At 60.1% G+C, this 21,572-nt stretch overlaps 8 protein-coding genes across 8 annotated transcripts; 5 read left to right on the top strand and 3 right to left on the bottom strand.

Moving 5' to 3' along the window:
* Positions 1-1,595: 1,595 nt before the first annotated feature.
* PLICBS_000672 (ATP binding) lies at positions 1,596-4,388 on the top strand (the record flags this gene model as incomplete). The annotated part of the gene is made up of 3 exons (XM_018318301.2): positions 1,596-2,009; positions 2,072-2,210; positions 2,266-4,388. 3 exons carry the CDS (start codon positions 1,596-1,598, stop codon positions 4,386-4,388), a joined length of 2,676 nt encoding a protein of 891 aa, XP_018183826.2.
* Positions 4,389-5,179: 791 nt separating this feature from the next.
* Positions 5,180-5,836, top strand: PLICBS_000671 (uncharacterized protein; the record flags this gene model as incomplete). Its single annotated transcript, XM_018318302.2, has 1 exon — positions 5,180-5,836. One exon carries the CDS (start codon positions 5,180-5,182, stop codon positions 5,834-5,836), a length of 657 nt encoding a protein of 218 aa, XP_018183827.2.
* A 397-nt stretch (positions 5,837-6,233) lies between these two features.
* Positions 6,234-6,890, bottom strand: PLICBS_000670 (uncharacterized protein; the record flags this gene model as incomplete). Its single annotated transcript, XM_018318303.2, has 1 exon — positions 6,234-6,890. One exon carries the CDS (start codon positions 6,888-6,890, stop codon positions 6,234-6,236), a length of 657 nt encoding a protein of 218 aa, XP_018183828.2.
* A 1,663-nt stretch (positions 6,891-8,553) lies between these two features.
* PLICBS_000669 (uncharacterized protein) lies at positions 8,554-9,867 on the top strand (the record flags this gene model as incomplete). The annotated part of the gene is made up of 1 exon (XM_018318304.2): positions 8,554-9,867. The coding sequence occupies one exon, from the start codon at positions 8,554-8,556 to the stop codon at positions 9,865-9,867; it is 1,314 nt and encodes a 437-aa protein (XP_018183829.2).
* A 413-nt stretch (positions 9,868-10,280) lies between these two features.
* On the bottom strand, positions 10,281-12,637 carry PLICBS_000668 (uncharacterized protein; the record flags this gene model as incomplete). The annotated part of the gene is made up of 8 exons (XM_018318305.2): positions 10,281-10,345; positions 10,404-10,492; positions 10,547-10,667; positions 10,725-10,906; positions 10,967-11,801; positions 11,859-12,065; positions 12,118-12,358; positions 12,431-12,637. The coding sequence occupies 8 exons, from the start codon at positions 12,635-12,637 to the stop codon at positions 10,281-10,283; spliced, it is 1,947 nt and encodes a 648-aa protein (XP_018183830.2).
* Positions 12,638-14,746: 2,109 nt separating this feature from the next.
* Positions 14,747-15,177, top strand: PLICBS_000667 (uncharacterized protein; the record flags this gene model as incomplete). The annotated part of the gene is made up of 2 exons (XM_018318306.1): positions 14,747-14,803; positions 14,863-15,177. The coding sequence occupies 2 exons, from the start codon at positions 14,747-14,749 to the stop codon at positions 15,175-15,177; spliced, it is 372 nt and encodes a 123-aa protein (XP_018183831.1).
* A 942-nt stretch (positions 15,178-16,119) lies between these two features.
* Positions 16,120-17,139, top strand: PLICBS_000666 (uncharacterized protein; the record flags this gene model as incomplete). The annotated part of the gene is made up of 5 exons (XM_018318309.1): positions 16,120-16,339; positions 16,457-16,483; positions 16,559-16,695; positions 16,767-17,001; positions 17,057-17,139. The coding sequence occupies 5 exons, from the start codon at positions 16,120-16,122 to the stop codon at positions 17,137-17,139; spliced, it is 702 nt and encodes a 233-aa protein (XP_018183834.1).
* Positions 17,140-19,150: 2,011 nt separating this feature from the next.
* On the bottom strand, positions 19,151-20,579 carry PLICBS_000665 (uncharacterized protein; the record flags this gene model as incomplete). Its single annotated transcript, XM_018318311.2, has 2 exons — positions 19,151-20,448; positions 20,525-20,579. 2 exons carry the CDS (start codon positions 20,577-20,579, stop codon positions 19,151-19,153), a joined length of 1,353 nt encoding a protein of 450 aa, XP_018183836.2.
* Between the last annotated feature and the right edge of the window lie 993 nt (positions 20,580-21,572).

The following is a 21,572-nucleotide window of genomic DNA, read 5'->3' as shown; positions in this document are numbered from 1 at the left end:
TACCAAGGATTGCGAGCATGTGCCGCCCGAGCTGAGCGAGCCAGAGCTCCGGCGGGAGCACGGCTGAAGCCGAGGAGCCGCGCCGCTGAAACATCAGGAGACCGCACTGATGACGAATTTCATGCGACACGGCCGAGGTGCGAGGCCTGTCTGTCCGAGCAGCGTCTTCCGACTGCGACGGCCAGGGCGTCATCGCCGTGGTACAGATGAGCAAGGAGCATGCAGAAAGAGTCATCCTGTGTGAAGGGGGGCCGTGGCATCAAAATGTTTCGATAGGGCGGCACTGCGGCGGCGGCGGACTGACTGGTGTGGTTGATGCTGCCACCCAGGGATTTCGTTTCTATCCTGCTGCATCCAGACGGTCCGATTTCCACGACTCAGTGGCGATTGTGCCATTGTAGCAGCAGCAGCAGCAGCAGGCCGTTGCTCGAGTCCAGGAGATGTGCTGCGGCTCTTTGGCCGGCGCCTCTGTACGAAACCGGTCGCGGCTGGCTGGTATGCGGCCACTCAAACATGCTCGGGACAAACAGGCGATTGCAACTCCCGCGAGCCGACGGCACTCGGCCAACAGACACAGATGGCTGATGCACTTGGAGGAGCGCACACCTGCTTGATGACTTGCTTGATATTATTGCAGGGGAGCAACAACAAGCGTGGGCATTCGACGCCCGCCGTCAGCAGCGGACGGGAGGTTTGGGGGCAACACCCGGCCGTAACCGTAGACACAAAGGAGCCCGCTCGTGTCGCACCGCAGTCAGTGGAGGTGGGACCCGAGCCCGCAGGCGCTCCGTTCGTGCTAATTGGAACCGTACGGAGGAGCCCTGGGGTACCCAAGGTTACCTTTGGCGGCGCACCGTAGTGAGGGCCGTTCGATTCAAGTTTGAATACCGCAGGTACGCCGTGCGTACGGGCAAGGCACCTAGAAGTTGGTTAGCGCGTGCCGTTGCCGCTAGGTTAGAGTACCTGCGGTGGCCCTTCAGGGGTGCCCCACCTCCCTCCTAGCTCGGCCACGGGCGGCACGCCCCCCAGAAGCCCCTCGCTCCACTGCCCTGTGCCTCAACTGAATGCCCCCGGGCCTGAGCTACTGGGCTGTCCTGTCGCCGCCCCCCCAAAGAGGGGCGCCGCGTGCGGTGGTCTGTCAGAGGTGTCGCCTGGTCTCGGGGCTCTTTGGCCAACCAGCGGCTCCGGCCCAGATCCCTGAGCGACATGCCGGCCGCCGCTTTGCCTCCACGTCTCACCACTCTTCTTCTTCCCATTCCCTCCTCCTCCTCCCTCTCCCGCGCGACCTCACCCACACCGTCCACGTCCTCGTCGGCATCGCGGCTGCATCCTCACCGGGCTCACGGCTCTTGACCGCAGTCTCGGTAGGGGCCAATCCCGGAGTCGACAGGAGTCTGCAGCGAGGAGCGTGCGGCTCTGCCCCCCCATCCACCTTTCCCGCAGAGCGACACTAGCGAGAACGAAAGCGATTCCAACAGCGCCGCGGCAGCGACATTATTTAATACACTACCCTCGACAGTCCCCCGAACAATCGAGGCCGCCGTATCGGTGTGTGGAGAGCCATCGTGCGCCAAAACTCTCCACCCGACTTCGAAATGGCCATGCTTGCGTCCAAGACGCCGTTTCCAACGGCCATGGGTTCTGGGACTGTCAACCCCAGCAGTGCTCCTCCCTCTGCCCTGCCAACCTCGCGACGAGTACCACTTATGGCGTCCGGATCACAATCTTTCGCCAGCCCGACAGAGTCGGAGTTCTCCGACGCTGATGGCCCCGACTCTGTCAAGAACTGGGACGAGGACAAGGTGGGCGACTACCTCCGAAGCATCAACTGCGGCGACTACGAGAAGCTCTTCCGAAAGAACCATATCAATGGCGAGAACCTTTTGGAGCTTGACAAGCAGACGCTTCAAGAGATGGGCATCGAGAAAGTTGGCGACCGCGTCCGTTTGTTTCTCGGCATCAAGAAACTGAGAACAAAGGCGTACGCCAACCAAAAGAAGCGCAACCGAGTGAGCCACCCCCACCCCGCCACGGCCTCGCAAACAAAGCAGTGTCGCTGACCCCAAAGCAGGACTCCTTTGCCGGACTTGACGTACTCTTTCCCTCCACCTCGGTCGACTCGACAAGAACGGATCCACGGACGACTCCCACTGCTCCCACAAACAGGCGTTTCTCACGTCAAATCGACTTGGCCGTCCCCATTGATGCCGGTATGGTGGCCCCTACTCCCATGTTCCTTTGTTGCATTCGCTGACACCACAGTAGCGCGGCAGCAACGGTTCCCCGCCGGAACTGGCTACCTGACGGGCGGCAGCACCACTGCGACGTCCTCGTCTAGAGTACCTGGCGGCTCTGATGGCGCCCGTCTGGTACCAACTCACACGAGGAACAACTCCAGCATGGATGGGTCCCTGATGGCGGCCTTGCCACAAAACCAAGAGGTCATACGGGTCATCTCGACTGGCGGCGTGACCAAGGTTGTCAAGATTGCGGACTGCAACACGTGCGAGGATGTCATGCGCGTGACGCTCCGCAAGTTTGCCTTGCGCGAGGACCATGAGCGCAACTACTGCTTCTGGGTTCTGGCTGGCATCGACCCGGATCCAAGCCAGTGCCGCCGTCTTGGAGACACGGAGCTGTGGCGCATCATCAAGGACCAGCGCCGGCCGGAGCGGAATCGCCTCATCCTGAGACGCGTACCCGCTGGAGAGCCTGGCGAGGCTGAGCTGCAGCGCGCGGCAGCTATTGCTATGGAAGAAGAGCAGCAAAAGCACAACCGAGCCCTCGAGACTGTTGACAAGAGGAGCCAGCTGAAGGTGCAAAAAGTCCTGGGAGAGAAGTGGAACGACCAACTGCAGCAGCCGCTGTCCCCTATATCCTTCCAAGACCGAGAGCGGAACCTGTCGCAAGCGGCCAAGGAACTGGAGCGTCCGCTGACTAGCGAAGCGCGGGTACCGCAGCGTCTGAGGGTCGGCCTGCGCCAATTTGGTGGACTGCGGCCGCCAAGTGAGCTTATCGCGTCCGACTTGACGTCGTATTTCCCGGACCACCCTCGCGAGGACATTGATCGAACGGCACGCTTGTCTATGCGACGCTCGTCCCGCTTGAGCAAGGTTAACAGCCGCCTGAGCGTCGCCAGCAGCCTCAGCTTCGCCTCCAGTGTCCAGGATGCCCCTCCTATCCCGACCATTGCCGATTCGTGGCTGAGTGGCACTGCTCACGTCGCCAAGGTGCGAGCTCGCGACTCTCAGGGACGACTTCCACAAATATACAACAGAGACTCGATTGCGTCTTCGATGCTCGACACCTTGCAGGAGGAGTCTCCCGTCGAGCCAAACCGCAAGTCGTACGTCTCGTTCACTGAAAGCGGTTCGGACAGTGCAGCGGTCAGCATCACGGATCCTGATGGCAACACGATGCGAACCAGCTATTACGATGGAGACCACTCCACCGGATCGGGCTCCTTCCAGGAGCTCCAGCAAGCCTTGACAGACGACGGTGAGGAGGCGGACGAGGAACTGGAAAGCTTCCTCGCCGGAGAGTCATGGGATGACAACAAGTGGATGAAGGGTGCCCTCATCGGCCAAGGCTCCTTCGGCTCCGTGTACCTGGCGCTGCACGCGGTGACGGGCGAGCTGCTTGCCGTTAAGCAGGTCGAAGCGCCGGCCCCCGGTGCCAACAGCCAGAACGACAACCGCAAGAAGAGCATGATTGACGCCTTGAAGCGGGAGATAAGCCTTCTGAGGGAGCTGCGACACCCCAACATTGTGCAGTACCTGGGCTGCAGCTCGTCGGCCGACAAGCTCAACATTTTCCTCGAGTACGTCCCCGGTGGCTCGGTCCAGACCATGCTCAACTCGTACGGCGCCCTGCCAGAGCCTCTGGTGCGAAGCTTTGTGCGCCAGATCCTCACGGGCCTTTCATACCTACACAATCGCGACATCATTCACCGCGATATCAAGGGCGCCAACATCCTGGTGGACAATAAAGGCACCATCAAGATCTCCGACTTTGGCATCTCGAAGAAGCTCGAGGCGTCAAACATCCTCAGCGGCGCAAACAACAACCGGCATCGCCCGTCTCTTCAGGGATCTGTGTTCTGGATGGCGCCCGAGGTGGTCAAGCAGACGTCCTACACGCGCAAGGCCGACATTTGGTCCCTCGGATGCCTGGTTGTGGAGATGATGACGGGCAACCACCCATTCCCCGACTGCAGCCAGCTCCAAGCCATCTTCAAGATTGGAGGTGGGAAGGCCGCGCCGACAATCCCGGAGCACGCCAGCAGCGAAGCACAGGAGTTCCTTCGGCAGACGTTTGAGATTGACCACAATCTGCGCCCGAGTGCCGATGAGCTGATGCTGCACCCGTTCCTGACGCCCATTACCTAGAGGCAGAGCTGACCTAGCTCTCCGACTTTTTTTCTTCTTTCCTTACTGTACCATGGGGTGCCTGGGCAGGAACCAGCCATCGTTTTCTATAGACAACGGACGGAGGGGGAAACGACATGACGGGGAGGAAACCGCCGAGAATAGCGCGGCATTGATTTGGTGCGATTTGGCATGGCATGGGAGCTGGACACGGGCATGGGCATGACGGCGCAGGGCTAGGACGCGGCAACGACGGGACCGCTGAGGTGAAGATTGGGGAGGTAATCAATCGACGACACTTTGACGACTGCCGCTAGTGTACAATAGAAAGACAAGCGAGTTGATGAGCAATTGTTGTCCATCGTGGTAGCACCAGATGTGCCTGATCTGATCATGGTCTGCATCCACGCCTGGCAGGCCGATGGGGTCACTGGCCGTATCGAGGCTGCCGGTCTCTTGTACACGAAAGTGCAAAGTCGGCAGTATGTATGCAAAAGGTATGTTGGCTCGGACGAGGTAACAGCGCGATGAGGTTGTTATATGCGGCTCTGCCTTACGTGAGCAATTACGGGAAGTGCAATGAGGCTGGAGTGCAGCAAATGCAGCGAATGTAGAGAGGAGGTTGCAGCTGCTGCCTGGACGGAGTCTTTGCTTCTGCCCAAGCTCCGCCCGTCCCTACGAGTATCGTCCAGACATTCACTGCACGCACTGTTACCCCTCTGCCAATTGAACAGGCGCCCCAGGCCACAATCCATCAGCCCAACAATTTCCCAGCATCATCCCCCGCCGCGAGAGCGTCCCGTCCCGGAAACATGGACTCGCAAGACGACAGCCAAGAGTCGCAGGACAGCGTCATGACCATCACGCAGGAGAAGCGACACGAGATACTGTACTTTGCGTACGGGAGCAACCTGTCGACCACGCAGATGCGGCAGCGGTGTCCGTTCTCGACGCCCGTGGGGTTGGGCTTCCTCGAGGGATGGCGGTGGATCATCAACGAGAGGGGGTACGCCAACGTCGTGCCCATGACGCCCTCGCCCGGCGGCAGCGGCGGCGAGGGAAGCAGCAGCAGCAGCAGCAGCAACAAAAAGGCGGGCGTGTACGGGTTGCTGTACCTGCTCCCGCCGCAGGACGAGGCGCGGCTGGACGGGTACGAGGGGGTGCCGTGGGCGTACGAGCGGATGCACTGCGATTACCTGCGCTGGGCAACGCCGCCGCCGCTGGAGGGAACTGGCGATGGCGATGGCGAGGGCACAGGAGAAGCGGCGGCGGCGGACGAGCCGGTGCGGGCGCTCGTCTACGTGGACAGGCAGAGGGTGACGGAGGGGACGCCGCGGGAGGAGTACGTCGGGCGGATGGAGGAGGGGATCCGCGACGCGGTGTGGAATTGGGGCCTGGACGAGGCGTACGCGGATAGAGTGATGAGGAGGTTCTGGAGGAAGAAGAACCAGCGGGGGGAGCGCATCTGAGCGTTTGAGGCTTGCTGTGAGGGGTAATTGGTCTTTCAATTGAATGAGCGATTGGTTTGTTTGGCTTGGTTTGGTTTGGCTGGCGGTAGCTTTGGGGGTTTGGTGACGAGGGTGGCATACAACGTTGTAACAAGCCGCGTCCCGAGTCCAGACCGCCGGCTCCCACTCACGGTCGATGCATGAATGCTGGCATCGCGGGGGCGCAAGGAAGGCCAGCTCGGGCCACGATGAGCAGAGACAAAGAGAAAGAGAGAGCAAAAGGCGAGTATGCACGAATAAAAGGGCTGTCCACTGTCCGTCACTGGGCACAATTTAAAAAGCCATATATGGTGAAAGCAGTCTATTTACATCCCTCAACAATCTCCAACGAGAGTCGTCGTCGGGGCATCCTTTTTTTCTACTTGAGCTGGAACGCGGCCTTGGCCCGAGTCCAGTACTCTAGCCTTGTCGAAACATCGCCAGGGACCCCCACGCACTTGGAGTTGTACTCGTACCAACCCTGCTCCGGGTTCTTGCGCAGCACGTTGCGGACACTCTTTGGGCACTGCGTAGCCATGAACCACGAGCCGCTGCCAAAGTTGTAGTCGTCGACCTGCACGAGCGCCAGGATGCGGTTGAGCTCGACGGCGGGCAGTCCGCTGATCATCTCCTCGGTGACGTTGGCGACCTGGGCGGCCAGCGCGGGGATGCTCTTCGCGTAGCGCAGGTTGTAAAGCGGCGACTGCATGTTGACGGTGCCCTGGCCGGGCTTGCCGGGCGGCGGGAACATGTTCCGCTTGTAGTGGAATTCGCCCGACTCGAGGGCGATGACGGCGAGGACGGCGGCCTGCTCGGCGGGGCAGGTGAGGCCGTAGTCCGTGAAGGACTTGGCGAGGAAGGGCGCGGCTTGGGCTGGGCTGCGGCAGTCGGGCTCGTTGGCGCCGCAGGGCTTGTTGTCCTGGAAGGTGGCCTTGATGATGGCTGCGTAGTCGCGCTTCGGCTGCGGCTCCTGCGCGGCGGCGAGGGGGGAGCAGCCAAGTGCCGCGACGGCGGCGAGGGCCGAGGCGAAGCGCATCGCGACGATGGGAAGGAGGTGGTGATAGTTTTTCTGGTGGTTGCGGTGTAAGTCGGGGCTGTAGTGTCTGGTGTTTTCGTGGGGCGGGTCTGCTCCAGCGGTGCTTCGGGGGGGAGGAGCAGGCAAAGATGTATAATTTTTTTTTTCCTTGAGAAGAGAGTTTGAACAAGTACAGAAAGGGACAGGAGACGGTGTCTTTGTGTTGAGTTCGTGAAGGAAAGAATAGAGGTGGTTGCGATGAGAGACAGGTGACAGAGCGAGCGCGAACAGATGGGTGAGTGAATGAATGGGTGAGCAGACACGGGCTCTCGTGAAAGAGGCACAACTTGCGGGTGGCGTAGTATGTACGTATGTACGGTGAAACGTCGACGCGGATGGGATGAGTGGCAGTGACAGAGTCAGTTCGGCTCGCACGGCACTTATAACCAAGTTACTGTACCTACGCGCAGTGGTGCACTTGTTTGCACAGGAGCGGCAATCGCCCGTCTCAGCGCGTCACTCAGGCTTTGCATCCACCAAGCAATAGGTCACGTAGTGTTTCTCGTTTATGATCGTCGTCGTCCCTGCCTTGGATCCCCCTGACGAGCCTACGGTGGGGGGAAACTGTAGGGGGTGCAGAGGGGGGGTGGTGGTGGTGGTGGTGGTGCCCTGCCGTCGATGCAAGACCTGGGCTTTCTTTGCTGGTGGGAGTCCAGTGGTTGGCTGGCAGCCGATTTTTCCTTTTTGGGGGCACGCAGGGGACAATGCGCCGTCGCCAGTGGATGGATGGATGGACGCGCGCTGGAGCGAGCGCGCCAAACAATGAATGAGTGGTAACCGCCCTGGGGGGTCCCGCCGTTTAGGTCTCTGGGTGAAACGTAGCGCTGGTGGGATGGCTGGACGGCCCCCCGGGGGGGGGGGGGGGGGGGGACTGGGACTGGGCGGGGCCTGGTCCCCCTGCCGGCCTTCTCTGTTTGGCATGGCATGGACATGACAGGGCGCCTTTCCGTCCAGTCGTTCGTTTGAGCTTCGGAGGTCGGAGGCAAGAGGGAGGATACTGCAGGGAATGGGCGGTCTGCCGGGGGCCCCGGGGGGGTGGGGGGGGGGGCAAACTTTCTTCAGCGGAGGGAGTGTGTGAGGTTGAGTGCCGCCAAGCGATGACGGCCCAGCGATATATCTGCACGTTTGCATGAGCACGCATGAACCGCTATTCCTGCCTGATTCCTCATCCCCGATGGGCGGCCGAAATACTGCCTGGGAAGCTCTCATTTACCGCGTAAGATGAGGGCGATCAAGGTCGTGCTGGATGCTTTCATCTGGACTGGAAATATGACGACTCTGACCTCAGTGGTCCCGTCCGTTGCAGCCCACCCTTCGGCGCGGCCACGATTCACGGCGTTGCCAGCCAGTGCCCCGTACGTGCCCGGCGATGGTCACCGGGTCCCGGCGCCGGCCTGTAGGAGAAGAGAGCGGCGGCGGCAACGGGCCGGCCCCGTCCCCGCCCCACCACAAGCCTCCGTTTGAAGGGGTCCCGCGTTCCCACAATTGTGATAGCCGACCCGGAGCCGACTGGGGCCGACTTCGCTCCTTACTCAACGTTCCTGTCATCAACCACACCAGCATTCTCGCGGGACACTTTGCCGTGCCAAACGGCCAGCGCATACCCAGCACCTCCGGAGCCGTCATGGCCGCGGCACAGGCTTTGCGCGCGTGCCCGCGGCGCGTCCTCCAGCGGACATGCAGCAGGGCCAGCACGTGCGCTCCCGCGTCTCTCTCCCGCCACTATTCCACATCATCTACATCCACCTCTCCCCCCCTTTCATCGCCAGGCGCCCACGCGCAGCGCCGCTTCCCCGCGTGGTTCGTCCGCGGCGGCACCTCCAACGGGCTCGTCATCCGGCGCGACGCCCTGCCCGCGCACGAGCACCGCTGGCCCTCGGTCCTCGCCCCGGCCATGGGCGCCCCGGACCCGCTCTTCGCCCGGCAGCTCGACGGCATGGGCTCCGGCCTGTCCTCCACGTCCAAGGTCGTCGTGCTGTCTCCGCCCTCGCGCCCTGACGTCCACGTCGACTACACGTTCGTCCAGGTGGGTATCCGCGACGGCGCCCTTGACCTCGCTGGCAACTGCGGCAACATGTCCTCGATCGTTGGCCCCGCGGCGTGGGACCAGGGGCTCATCCCGGAGGGCCTTGCCGCTGATGTTGAGCGCGATGAGCGCGGCGATGCGTGGGCCTGTGTGCGCATATTCAACACGAATACCAGCAAGGTCATCGTCTCGCGCTTCAAGGTCGCAGGCCAGCCGCTCGCATACTGCCCGGACGGGGACTACACCATGGACGGAGTGCCTGGCACCCACTCGCTCATCACCATGAGCTTCGAGGACCCCGCCGGCGCAAAGACGGGTAAGGCCCTGCCTACGGGCTCGCCCACCGACGAGCTGCGCCTGCCAGACGGCACGCTCGTCACGGCATCGCTCGTCGATGTCGGCAACCCAGGCGTCTTCGTCTCCACACGCGCCCCAGGCCTCGGGCTAGACGCTGCGCAGGCCTCCTCCCTGACGCCCGCCGCCGTCGAGGCCGACACGCAGCTCAAGACCCGCCTGGAGCAGATCCGCCGCGCGGGCGCCTCCCGCATGGGGCTGGACCCCAACACCGAGAGTGTGCCCAAGATCGTGCTGCTGTTCCCGCGCGCCGAGACGCCGTCAGGCATGGACATGCGCTGCCTCGCCATGTCCATGGGCCAGGCGCACAAGGCCATGCCGCTGACGCTGGCGCTGTGCCTCGGCGCGTCCGCCCGCACGCCGGGCACCCTGGCGGCTGGCCTGCTCGCCGAGGCGGGCAACGACGTGGCGACGGATGCGCACGGGGATGTGACGCTCACGTTGGGGCATCCGAGTGGCAAGCTGGATGTTGGGACGGTGATCCGCGACGGGAAGATTGAGTCGGCAAAGTTGCTGCGGACAGCGAGGGTCCTCATGAAGGGAGACGTGTACTATTAGACCCGCTGTGGTTTCGGCAGCACATATACCCCCTCGAGCGCAGATTATCAGTAAGAAATATTCAATTCACCTGCTGCGGAAGCGAAGACATGCTGTACACCTGTAATCGTTCCGTTCAGCTGCACCGACAGCCACACGCAGCTACAAGGTACAAGCGACAGGGTGTTGTAAGAGCAGCGGCTCAAAGTTGAACATCCTGGCCAGACAAGATAGAACGTCTCGGCTGCAAACTCAATCTCTTCAAGATTCAATCACGCTCATCACGCTCTCAGTGCTACGCTTGTACTTGGCCAGCTCCCGTGATACCCACGCTGGACTGCTTCGACTTCAACCACCAACGCCTCGCTACCATCACAACATCACCGCAAGCGTCATACTTTGGTCCACGTCAGACCGACATGTGTACGAAGCATTTAAACAACTGGGCAGTTGTCCTTGTTCTCCTGCCACGCCAGCTTTGCGTACGGCAGCATAAAGTCTGGGGCCACGTTAGTTGGCTCATGCCGATAACAATGAGATCTCGGAGGGGTCCATACCTTGAGACGTGAAGCTGCAGTCAATATAGCATTTGACCATGTCCTTTGTATATCCAGCGCCAAGGTCGTTGAGAACGTTCGTCTCAATGCTGCAGCAGCTCGTTAGCCTTTGGTACTGCTTGGAGTGGGTGGAGTGCGCATACAAGTCGAAGAAGATGAGGTCAACCTTGTCAGGGTTGCTCCCGTCCTTGGGGAATGACGCGCGAGCCTCCCAGTAAGGCGGGATGGAGTAGTTGGGGATCTCGGAGTGCTCCGTATCATCGCCTACGGCATGTCAGTTACCGTTTTAGGCCCGCTCGCGATCAAGTGAGTTTCTCCTACCATCAGTGCCCCAGTCGTCCTTGGTCACATAGCCGGGCACGACTGTCTCCTGACGTCGGACAACTCCACGCGTCTCACGAAGGTCGCGGCGGCTCATGTATCCAAGCGTAGGATCTGTGCACTCGTCTTGCGGGACGGGCATGGAGACGAGGTCTCGCTTGCTCACGGGGCCCTTGTTGAGCCTAGATGGACCGTGTCAGCCACATTAAAGCTCATTCCCTCCGCATGCAGGCGAAGCTTACTGGTCGATAACCTTCGAGGCCTTGTCAAAGGGTACGTCGGGAATGTAGAGAAACACATCGCGGAATGGCGCCACGATAAAGTTGTCGTCGTACGTGAAGGGGCCCTTGTGCAGGTCGAAGCGGATGGCACCGGTGTTGCCGAGGATGATGCGCGACTTGTCGGCGCGTGTCTTGTTGAGGACAATCGCGGAGACGGCAGGGTAGATGACTCCGGGGAAGATGTTCTTCTTGTCCGTGAACGGCGCGCAGCTCATGCACCAATCCTGCGGAGCGCATCCATAGACATCACCGAGCTTCAGCTCGTCGCGCACCTTGCCAATGTCGCCCGTGACGCGCTCGCCGGAGTGGTAGTCAAACTTGTCCTCGTCAACCTTGGAGTGGTAGACGAAGGTCTTGCGGTTCCAGTCCAGGTAGCGGCGCGAGTAGACAAACGGCGACTTGGAACCGGTCTTGGCCGGCCGCGAGGGGTTCTTGACGCCGTGCGGGTTCTTGACCCCCTTGAAGCCGCTGTTGGACGAGTCGAAGCCCGACATGGACATCCAGCCGAGCGTCTCGCAGTACCGGCCGGACTCGATGGCGACGGAGGAGTCGTCGTAGACGGAGAAGTCGCGGATGTGGCTGTGGCCGCCGAAGATCTGGACGGGCGTCTTGGCGTGCACGCCGCGGATGGCATCGAAGACGATCTGGAAGGTGCTGGCGTAGTCGGTCTGGCGGACGGGGTTGTGGCCGAATAGAACAAACATATCAACGGGCTTCTTGCTGGCGAGAGCCTCGGTGAACCAGCTCTCCTTGACCATGTCCTTTGCCTTGAGCACCTGAGAAGCATTCGAGTTGCCTGGCCATCTCCGTGTTAGCCGACGACAACACCCAATAATAATAGGCTAGGACGTACCGGTAAAGTCAAAGAGAACACCAAAGGCCATGACGCGAAGGCCCTTTGGCGTCGTAAAGTAGCGGTGGGTGGCGCCCACGTACTCGTACTTGCCCGTGGTCTGGTTCAGCACCTTGACGTTGGACGTGACATACTTGTCTCCCCATTTGCGCGCATACTCGTTGAACATTTGGTACGCAACCTCGCTCACGTAGAGCTCGTGGTTCCCTGGTCTCTTTTAGCGAATAATCCACTCGGTATTTAGTGCTGGAACACGCACCAATCGTCAGGAGATCGTAGTCAATCTCGGTGAAGATGGGCATGGACTTGGTGCCGTCTGGTGTCGTGGCGTCTGAGACACCATTGCCGTCGTGGAGGTCGCCAGTGTCGACGATGAGGAGATCGACGCCCATGTTCCCAGCCGTCTGCTTCATGCGGCGGCTAAAGGTTACAAAGTCGCCCCAATCCGCGCCATAGTTTTGCTCCTTCAGGTGACCCTCGAGCCAGCCATGAGTGTCGGTCTGCAGACGAGGTTAGCAGCGAGCAAAGAAGACGACCGGCAGTTGCAGATCACGGCTGCCACAATGACATACCGTATGAAGAAAGTTGACCTGACCCCATTCCAAGGGGCCCTTGGGTCCGTACGCGGCACCGGGCGCACCAGGCTGCATGCGCTTGACCTGGCGGACATGCTCAACCTTGTTCGTAGGACCATAGCATGAGTCCTCGCCGCAACCAACAACACCAGGCGCGGCGAGGGCGACGAGCCCTGCTGCGACGACAACGAGAGACCTAAACATGATGCCGACCCTGCAATTCGCTGCTGCAGTGTGTTGGGGCTATGGGACACCTTCCGACGGCACGGTTTCGAGGAAGGACAGCCTGGCGGCAGGGGCTAGCGAGTTTTATTGTTTTCGTCCGTGCAACTACCCCGTACGCACATACATACTAAGCGAGAGTGTCATTCTCAGTCTTATCTCTCTCTGTTTTGACGCTCCCACGAGTGTTAGTGCCCTGTAAGCGAGCGACACGGCCATCTCCGCGCCGCCGCCGCTCCCCACACGCACTGGGGATCGCTTCCTGGTTCCTGCAGATCGGTGGCGCTGCCTCTGGAAAAAGTTCCCACCCACCACCCGCCGATGGGGGCGGCGCGGGCTGCTGGAGAAAGCCGCCCAGTAAAGAGGGGTTGGAGAGCTGGCCGATTGTTCCCGCAAGGGCAACGTAGGCACCGAGATAGCTATCAGTACCGGCCTGCGCGCGGCTGACCTGCCTGAAATGGGACACTCCCGTGGCGGCATCCGGCGCCCTCGCAGAAGCTGACCTTGCCTGCCTGGTTGTTTCTGCAAAAGTGTTTACTGGAAGTTCATGAGAGAGCCTGGACCTGGCCTCTTGGTTGGCAAAGCCCTGCCCTTGCGTCGAACGTTGCCGATTCATCCGTGCGGGCGTCCCTCGCTGGACCTGTCAGCGTAGCAGCCAAGCCCATGTGCCCGTCAGCACACCCCGCCGGTAACGAGGTTCGGCGCGCTGCCGAAAACTTACGTTAATTATAAGCTGCACGTTCATCAGCTCCGCTCTGTGGAGTGGTTTTGTTGGGCAAGGCTCCCTAGGCTGCCCCCGTCGCCAGACCAGGCCGAATCTGCGCCTCGGTGACGAGGTTCAGCCGAACGGCTCGGGGAGCCGCATGGGGGTTTCAGTCAAACTGCTCGTACTACCGACGAGTTGTCCACCACGTGGGTGGACTGAGTGACATTGCCGGACCCGCGAAGCCCCAGTGGCGCTCGAGAATTGGAGATGCACAAGAACTACGTATGATGAATCGATAGTGTTTGATTGGTAGCCATATGTAGTAGTCCACTGTCTGGACTCTGGAGTCTGGAAGAGCGACATGAGTCTCGCTTCACTTAGCCAGAGGACAAAGACCTTAGCGCTCATCACGATGGCACAATTGTCGGCGAACCATTCCTTGCCGGCTGGGAGCGAGACCGAGATGGCATAACCAGCTCGACGTCAACGTGCGTCGCTCATGCTTGTCAGTGCCCGGTTCGGAAATGTAAGCGACGACCATTATCGACAACTCCAATAGCGCCGCGGCTTTCTCAGACGGGCGCAACGGGCCGGAGAGCATTGACATGGACTGTGTGTCCAGGCTAACGACGCCAGATCCTTCCCTCGGATGTCGCCGTGATTCGGCTCCGGCGCCGTCAAGAGGCTTCAATGCACAAAACATGCATTTCCCCGCAAACAGGGGAACGACGGCTCCGCAGACAGATTCTCGGAGGGAAGGATCAGCGCAGTAGTCCATATCCGAAAGGTAGTCGGCAGCTGGTGGATTGGCAGTTAAGTCGGAGGCTGGCGCCGCCGCGTGGACGCACATGGAAGCGCGCAAGCGCGTCAGACCTATTAACATGTTGGCAGTTGCATGCCAGTTTGCGGCTCTGACATTTGTGTGCCTTTGCCGCACCAAGGGCATGCCCATGTCAACTGTCTGTACCAGGCTCACTCAAAATGGCGTCTGGTCAATCTCAACGCCATCGCTTGCAAAGGCTCAATTAGCCACAGAGCCCGTGTAATAGACTGAATCTTGAAGCAAGAATATTTTCGCGACCGTCCTGTCAGTGAAACTTTTACGCGTCCGTTCTGTAGCGCCGTGAGCGGCCTGCAGCTTTCGGTCACTGACGCGCACCTGGAATGAAGCGTCCTCTGCCACTTAACCACCAAGATGAGACACCCAGCACCTTTTGTTTCGCGCGACACTCTACCTCTGCGTTCCAGCCGAGCGCGATCTGAAGACGGCCCAGCCTACATAAACAGGATGGGCCAACAACGCGCGATTGTCTCCGGAGAGGCTCTGTCATATTCGCGTCGCTCCTGCAACCAAGGCACTCTCATCGTCCAGATTTGCCGAAAAGATGAGATTCAGCTTCCTCACTCTCATCGCGGCTGCCGCCTCGGCGTCGCCAATTCAGGTGCGTACAGGATGTTCCCGCGGTGCTTGCGCCTCGAGACTCGGCTGACAAAAATACAGCCAACTGTTGGTGAAGACGCGGGCAAAGACCTTGCCGGTCGCTCACCGCAGAGCCAGGACGGCGTACCGATTGTCCCACTCCCAGGCGGCAGCTCAGCTCCCAAGGCAAGCTCGCCTCAGCCCTCGGGCCAAAACTCGACACAGAAGAAGCCGCCTCCATCCCCGGCGACGGTACCGAACAAGCCCCCTCCGCCGGAGGCCGCGGCCGACGAGGAACCCCCGCCAGTTCAGGGGATACTGAATGTCAACGGCATCGACTTCTGGCTCATGCTCGACAACATTGCCAAGGGGCTGCACAGCTTCCATGACTCTTAGTCTAAATCTTGACTTTTTCAGTCTGAGTTGCTCTTTGTTGGAGTCAGTTTATGGTCGCCGTCAGCTGGGTTTCTAGATCCAGCTTCGGTGTCACGCCGCGGTCGACACATATTTTAAGAGAACGAGATGAATTGCAAGATGGAGCCGCGGTTTTTTTCCGGTATTGGACGGATACTGGAATCGGAGATTCGCAGTTGGGAGGCTTCACGTTATCGACAGGGATGTATTTATGTACGCGCAGAGATACCACGGGGACGGGGCGGGTTGGGTCCGGTGCATAAGCCAATTAAAGATTTGGCATGCTCTTTTAAATTTGGCCAAGACTGGCGCATGGGAAGGACTAAGTGCTCTTTGTTTTCAAGTTCACACACTCATGTCGCCTTTATGGCTGACGGGTTGAAGTGAGCTTGCGTGCGAATGCCCATGAATGCGCGTCATCATCTTCTAATATCTATCATGTAGCTGGACTTCGAGACTATTAGCACACATATAGTGCCTGCGAGGAACTGGCCTCCCAGCCAGCCAGAAGTGGGTAGAACATACTCGCCGAGTCAACCGTTAAAGACTCAAGCCAAGTTGAACATGCCCGGAACGGCAATGTCAACGACTCAACGGCTGCTGATCTCCACAGTGGGGCCCGGCGCCAGGGTTGGCGTGCCGTGCCGCGCCGTTTCTCGTACCGTCCCGCTTGGCTGGTCACTCCTGCCGCCTGGATGCTGCCTTCCGCCCAGCAGCTCCGATTCCCCATTGCCAAATTCTCAAGTCATCCCGGGCCGCCTTCCCGGACGGCATCCATCCCCCTGTGGAAGTGGCCGAGCGAGGCCGTGACTACCACTCGCTTCGCTGTGCATTGCGCAACACCTTGATTCTTCTGTAGCCACTCCGTTCTCCTTCACACCCTCCCACCCCCTTTTCGCTCTGTGCTTCATCAACCCGCCCGGCATGGAGGCTGGCGCTGCTTCCCGGGTGCACCAGCACCCGTATTACCCTCCGGGCGTCGCGATTCCTGGCTGGGCGCCGGATGACGCGCCACGGTTGCGCCAGGCGCCCTTGTTCGTGGCCGTCATCGGCGCCATCGCCACCGTCGCATACCGTCAGGCGTGCAGGAGCAGTCATGCCCCGCGTTTCATAGACCGCTTCGCCGCGGCGTGGTTCTCCGTCTGTACGTGTGCAATGTCCTCGAGTCGGACGTCCCGCGTGCCTGACTGATACTACTATCCCCCGTCGCAATTGCGCCGGCACCGGGGCTTTCCATGAGGCTGACGTCGCATCGTGATAGGCTGCTTCTTACACGTCTGCTTTGAAGGTAGGAATGTGGCTGCACCGCATGTCAGGCTCCGACTTCGCCCATACTCGGTCTGACTGGCCCCGAAAACCTTAGGATACTACATCTACAACCGCACAAGGATAGCAGGGCTACAAACACCATTCGCTCACTTGTGGAAGGAGTACGCCTTGTCCGACTCGCGCTACCTCACCTCGGACGTCTTCACCGTCTGTGTCGAGACCATCACCGTAGTAAGTTGAGTGTCGAAGGACTCATTGAATTATCCAAACTCTTTCTCACGCACCTTTGTCTCTCCCATCAGTTTGCCTGGGGACCCCTGTGCCTGCTCACCACCATCTCCATTCTGGTCGGCTCGTCCTCGCGTCACGTCAATCAAGCCATCATCTGCACTGCGCACTTATACGGTGTTGCGCTCTACTACGCGACCAATTGGGCGGAGCAGCGCTTCGCCGGTGTCTCCTACAGCCGACCCGAGTTCCTCTACTATTGGGTCTACTACGTGGGGTTCAATATGCCGTGGGCAGTAGTTCCCCTTGGTGAGTGGCATCCCTTGAAACGGGCACTTTCGTGTTGTTTTCTGATGGAAGGCAGTCTTGCTGTATGATAGCTACGCCCAGGTGGGCAAGGCGTTCGGGGCCTTGCAGGACGGGGCCAAGCAGCGGAAGAACACTTGAGATTTCCAAGGACTGCGTCGTATGCAGGCTCTCGCTGCGCAGACTGTCTCCTCGCCAGTGGCGCTTCGCCGTCACTTTTTACGCACATGACAGATCTCGCATCGGGGCAGTTTGCGAAACGTGCCGGAACATCAGGCCCCATCAGCCTCGCCATCGACGACGTCAGGACAATCGATCGCCGCGCGGTGGATCGTCTATCTCGACACGGAGATTTCCGACAAGTCATTGAGCGTCTGACGAGGCAACTTATACAATGCCAAGCCGCTTTCTCGCAGGAGAAGCCCTCTTTTGTCGTTGAAATTATCGTCGTCATACTCGAATTCGCGTCTTCCTGCCCGACTCGCAGCCAAGTCGGAACTCTCGACGACAGCAATTCGTTCACAGCCACGCCGTCCTATGTACGTGCGTTCTCGTCGCGAATGTTGGCACGTACACATGTCGGCGCCCGGCGCGGTGGACCCCACCTCTGTCTGTTGTTGTCTCGATGGCCGTCGTCCGCTGCTTCAAAGTCGTCCGGGGGCGTGCCGCACGAGAGAACAAGCCCCCTTTCTCCCGAGGATTCGGTGGCCCAGAGTACGAAGTACAATAGTCGTCTCTTCCCTCGTTTAAATAAGCAGCAAGGAGGGAGGGAGGGGCATTCCCAATATGCTGCTGCACATTCATGTAGTCTTTGTATTGGTTGCTGATGCGGCTGCATATTTGTGCACCACAACCATCGCCCGGGACTCGGCATGCGTGCCGTTGCACGGCGCTTGCGCAGTGTTTAGACGACTTGCCTGCCATGCAAGTGATCAAAGTCTTTTTTTCGATTCGGACCCCAAACTCGGCGGGAACCTCAATTCAGCCACAAACCGTCGGCCCTCCCTCCCTGGCCTAAGGTGTGACGGCATGGGACTGAAGCTTGACCGCCCGCCCGGGAGCAACGACTTCATGCCCGATTCATGTAAGCCGCTCCTGTGGCACGTCGGCTAGTCGTACCACTTCCGACCCAAGAGAGTTTCGACCGCATACATTGCACTTTGTACATGGGGCGCACAGTAATATACCCAATGTTCCCCTCCCTCCCCAACCCTCTTTCTCCTTGCGTGACACTCAGCGACTTGGGGCGGCGGCGTTCCGCCGCATATGCATACCCGATGCAGGCATGGGCGGCAACCAAAAGCCTCAACCGACGACCAGGGCCATGACAACAACAACAACAAAGGTAGGTAGGCAGGCAGGCAGGCAGGCATCCTTGTCGACCCGCCGGCGGCCGGCGCGCTCACCTCTCATAAGCCCACCTGCCATGTGCCAAACGCCACCCGTGTCCCGTCATGCAGCACGGCATCGAGTCGACAAGCCACACACACACACATAACACAATGTGAGGGTGTTGGGGGCAGCAAGCAAGCCCATGTTGCCTTGCGCAGATCCGGGGTCGGCTGAACCGAGAGACATTCAGTTGAAAGATTCTGCACATTCTGCACAGGCGGGGTGGGGGTCCCCCGGTTGGTGGTGGTCTGGAAGGGAAGGGATGGGACTTGCATGCCGCTCGCTCACGTCCTCGGTAACGGTTTGACTCAATTTGTGGTGGGTTGGAACGTTCCGTGTGGAACGTACGCTCACCTGATTTCTGACACCTGGGATATAACGCAGAAACCTGGGGGCATTGAACGCAACAAACTAGATGTAAGGAGAACCCCGAGCAATTCATGGTCCATCCTCACCCTGAAGCAGACTACAGAGTAATACGGAGGAATACGGGTTCGCCTCCCGTACGACCAGGGCGTTCAGCGAACAACATACGACGGGAAACAAAAGCCAATCCGTATAAGGAATCCAGGTGTATCCACACCACTTAACCTCATCCTAAACGACGCCAGTTACACCGGCAGAAGCACGGCCCAAAACTCGGTCGTGAAACGGAAAAGGGGGGCTCGGCAACAGCCAGCAGACAGCCCAGCCCCCTAACTCGGAAGCCCGACTACGACAGCTTTTTGCCACTTCCAAACTCCCGAGCACTTGACATGATCTAGTCAACGAGAATAATGGCCGGTTCAGATTCGGCCACTTCCACGAAGACGTGTGGAACGTCGGATGCCGACCCGGACTTTGAGGGGCTAGGCAAGCTCAACAGCACGGACATGTCATCCTGAGCAGTTGATCCGACGTGGTACACCTGGCTGCCGAGCAGAATCTTGGTGATTTCCACGTCGAGCTTGTCGAGCTCGTCCTTGGGCGGCGGCCAGAATTCCGGGTGCTCGGGGAAGGAATCGGACTTGAGGCGGAGGAGCTCCCGGGTCATCTTCCGGAGGGCGCTCACGCTGAGCTCGCACTGATTGATGAACGAGGCGGTGCCATGGCGGCCCCAGGAGATGGTCAGCAGCACTGTGGTCTTTTCGCCCAACGTCTGTGATGTCGTCGGCGTTGGCCTGCTGCTCGCGGGTGGCGGCGGCGGAGGTGCTTGGCCGGCGTACGACTTGGGCATGTACGTCGGGGGGCCAACGGGGAAAACAGGCGATCGCCGTTGACGCATTCCCTGCGGGACAATCCCCTGCGGAGGTTTGTTCTGCTGCTGCTGCTGCTGCTGGTGTCCAAACTGGCTTGGAATGGGTGGCGGCATCGGCATACCCCCCTGTCGAGGGAAGCCCATGCCACCGGGCGTCGGCTTCGTTTGCGTCACCGTGAGCGGCGGCGGTGGGCAGGCACCCGCATTGAAGCCAGGAGTAGGCATAGGAGGGACCTTGTTCGCTGACCATGGCGAGGGGCCAACATGTCGCGAGTGCATAGAGTGCATGTGTGGATTCTGGCGCATCCCGTGTTGTTGCAAAGGCCAGCCTGGTCTAACATCGACATGTGCCCAGGGCTTGGGACCGGGTGGTGACGGCCCATCGATAAGGGAGTCGGAGCCAGAGGATCCCGAGCTCGCCTCGGAGCCGGATTCCCAGCTCGAGCAGACGCTTTCGGTGCTCGCGTCGCTGTCAGACCCCGAGTCGGAGTCGTCATCGAGGTCCCGGAGCCCGTGTCGAGCGCGCGAGCTTCTCGATGTGCGCTTCGAAGACAGCGTCTTCTTGCTGCTGCGCTTCGACGCCGACTTGGCGGCGCCGAAGCCATTGCGCGCGACGTGCTGGTCGACGGCCTGCGCCGACTTCTTGTGCAGCTCCTCGAGCGCGGCCTCGAGCGTCCCGGCCGATCCGCTCAGCACGGAGGCGCGCCGCTTCCCGCCGCCGCGGAGCCGCAGGACGTGGACCGTCCAGAGCGTTCCCGTGGCGTCGAGCTGGGACACGACGTCGAACTCGACGCGCGGCCCCAAGTACGTCTGGCAGTTGCCTGAACGCGAGATTTTTCTTTAGTACAAGACTTTCCAATGCCTGTCTCATGCAATTGGGCGGGCTGTGGCACGTACTCTGTATCAGATCTCGGTATACGGCGCCGGTCTGGGAGCTGCTGGACGGGGCCATTGCTGCGTGTAAGTCGGCGGGCGGGGTGCTGGAGTCTGGGGCCGCAGATGGACGGTACGAAAGTGTCATGGAGCTATGACAAGCAAGAGACGAAAGACGAGGCAGTGAGAATCGATTAATGCGAAGGTGAGGGAAGACGGGAATGCTCTGGGACGAGAGCGGTCTCGGTGTAGCCAGGGGGGGGCCTGCATCGGCGTACTTATACCCACGGCGGCGTCGTTGACGGCGTGCATGCCGCCGGCCCGGCCGCTGCCCCCTCCGGGAAACAACAAACGTTGGTGCTCGCCTGCCTGGCGGCTGTCCCCTCACCCATGTCTGATCGTCGAGCTCTCTGTCGCACCGAATGGTCGTCCTCTTCCCGTCCCACATTCACGATGTGCCGTCAGAGACATGCCACTGCGGCGATGTTGGGAAGAGGGCTAACCCACTATCGCCGCCAAGCTGGAGACCCAGGAAGAAAAGCTCACCAGTCAAGTCGGTAGGGCAACCTTCGCCTTGCCGACCGCAAAACGTGGTAAATTTGGGAGGGAGGGAGGCGGAGGGCTAAACTAACAAGCGAGGAAAGGAAAGCCCACCTTGTCCCTGAACTCCCTGTCCATTACCAACGAGCAAAACGCCTGGGCGACGCCATGGATAACGCGACTAGCCAGCTACTTCGTACAAGAAACACACCATCGACACACCTGCGGCTGCATCACCCCAGACCGCTGGATGAGCTAACTCGTACCAAGCACTCGGTCGGGCTGCCACACGGCAGCGGTTGTAGTAGTAGCAGCAGCAGCAGCACGGCCCGCGGAATGGGCGGAGGGGTGGGAGCGTGCATGCCGGAGGCGAATTCGGTACATCAAGCACATACGTACGGTGTGGAGGGAACGGGCGGTCCGACCGACCGGTGATACCTCACCTTAGGCCCTTTCCTTCCTCCCCTTGCAATGGAGAGGGAAAGGGGCTCTCTCGCTGTGTCACCTCGCAGCACAGATGGCGGCTCGTATC

The sequence above is a fragment of the Purpureocillium lilacinum genome (genome assembly GCF_023168085.1).
Source record: "Purpureocillium lilacinum CBS 284.36 DNA, scaffold_1, whole genome shotgun sequence".
NCBI lineage: Eukaryota > Fungi > Ascomycota > Sordariomycetes > Hypocreales > Ophiocordycipitaceae > Purpureocillium > Purpureocillium lilacinum.
This window is presented reverse-complemented; position numbering and strand designations above follow the sequence as displayed.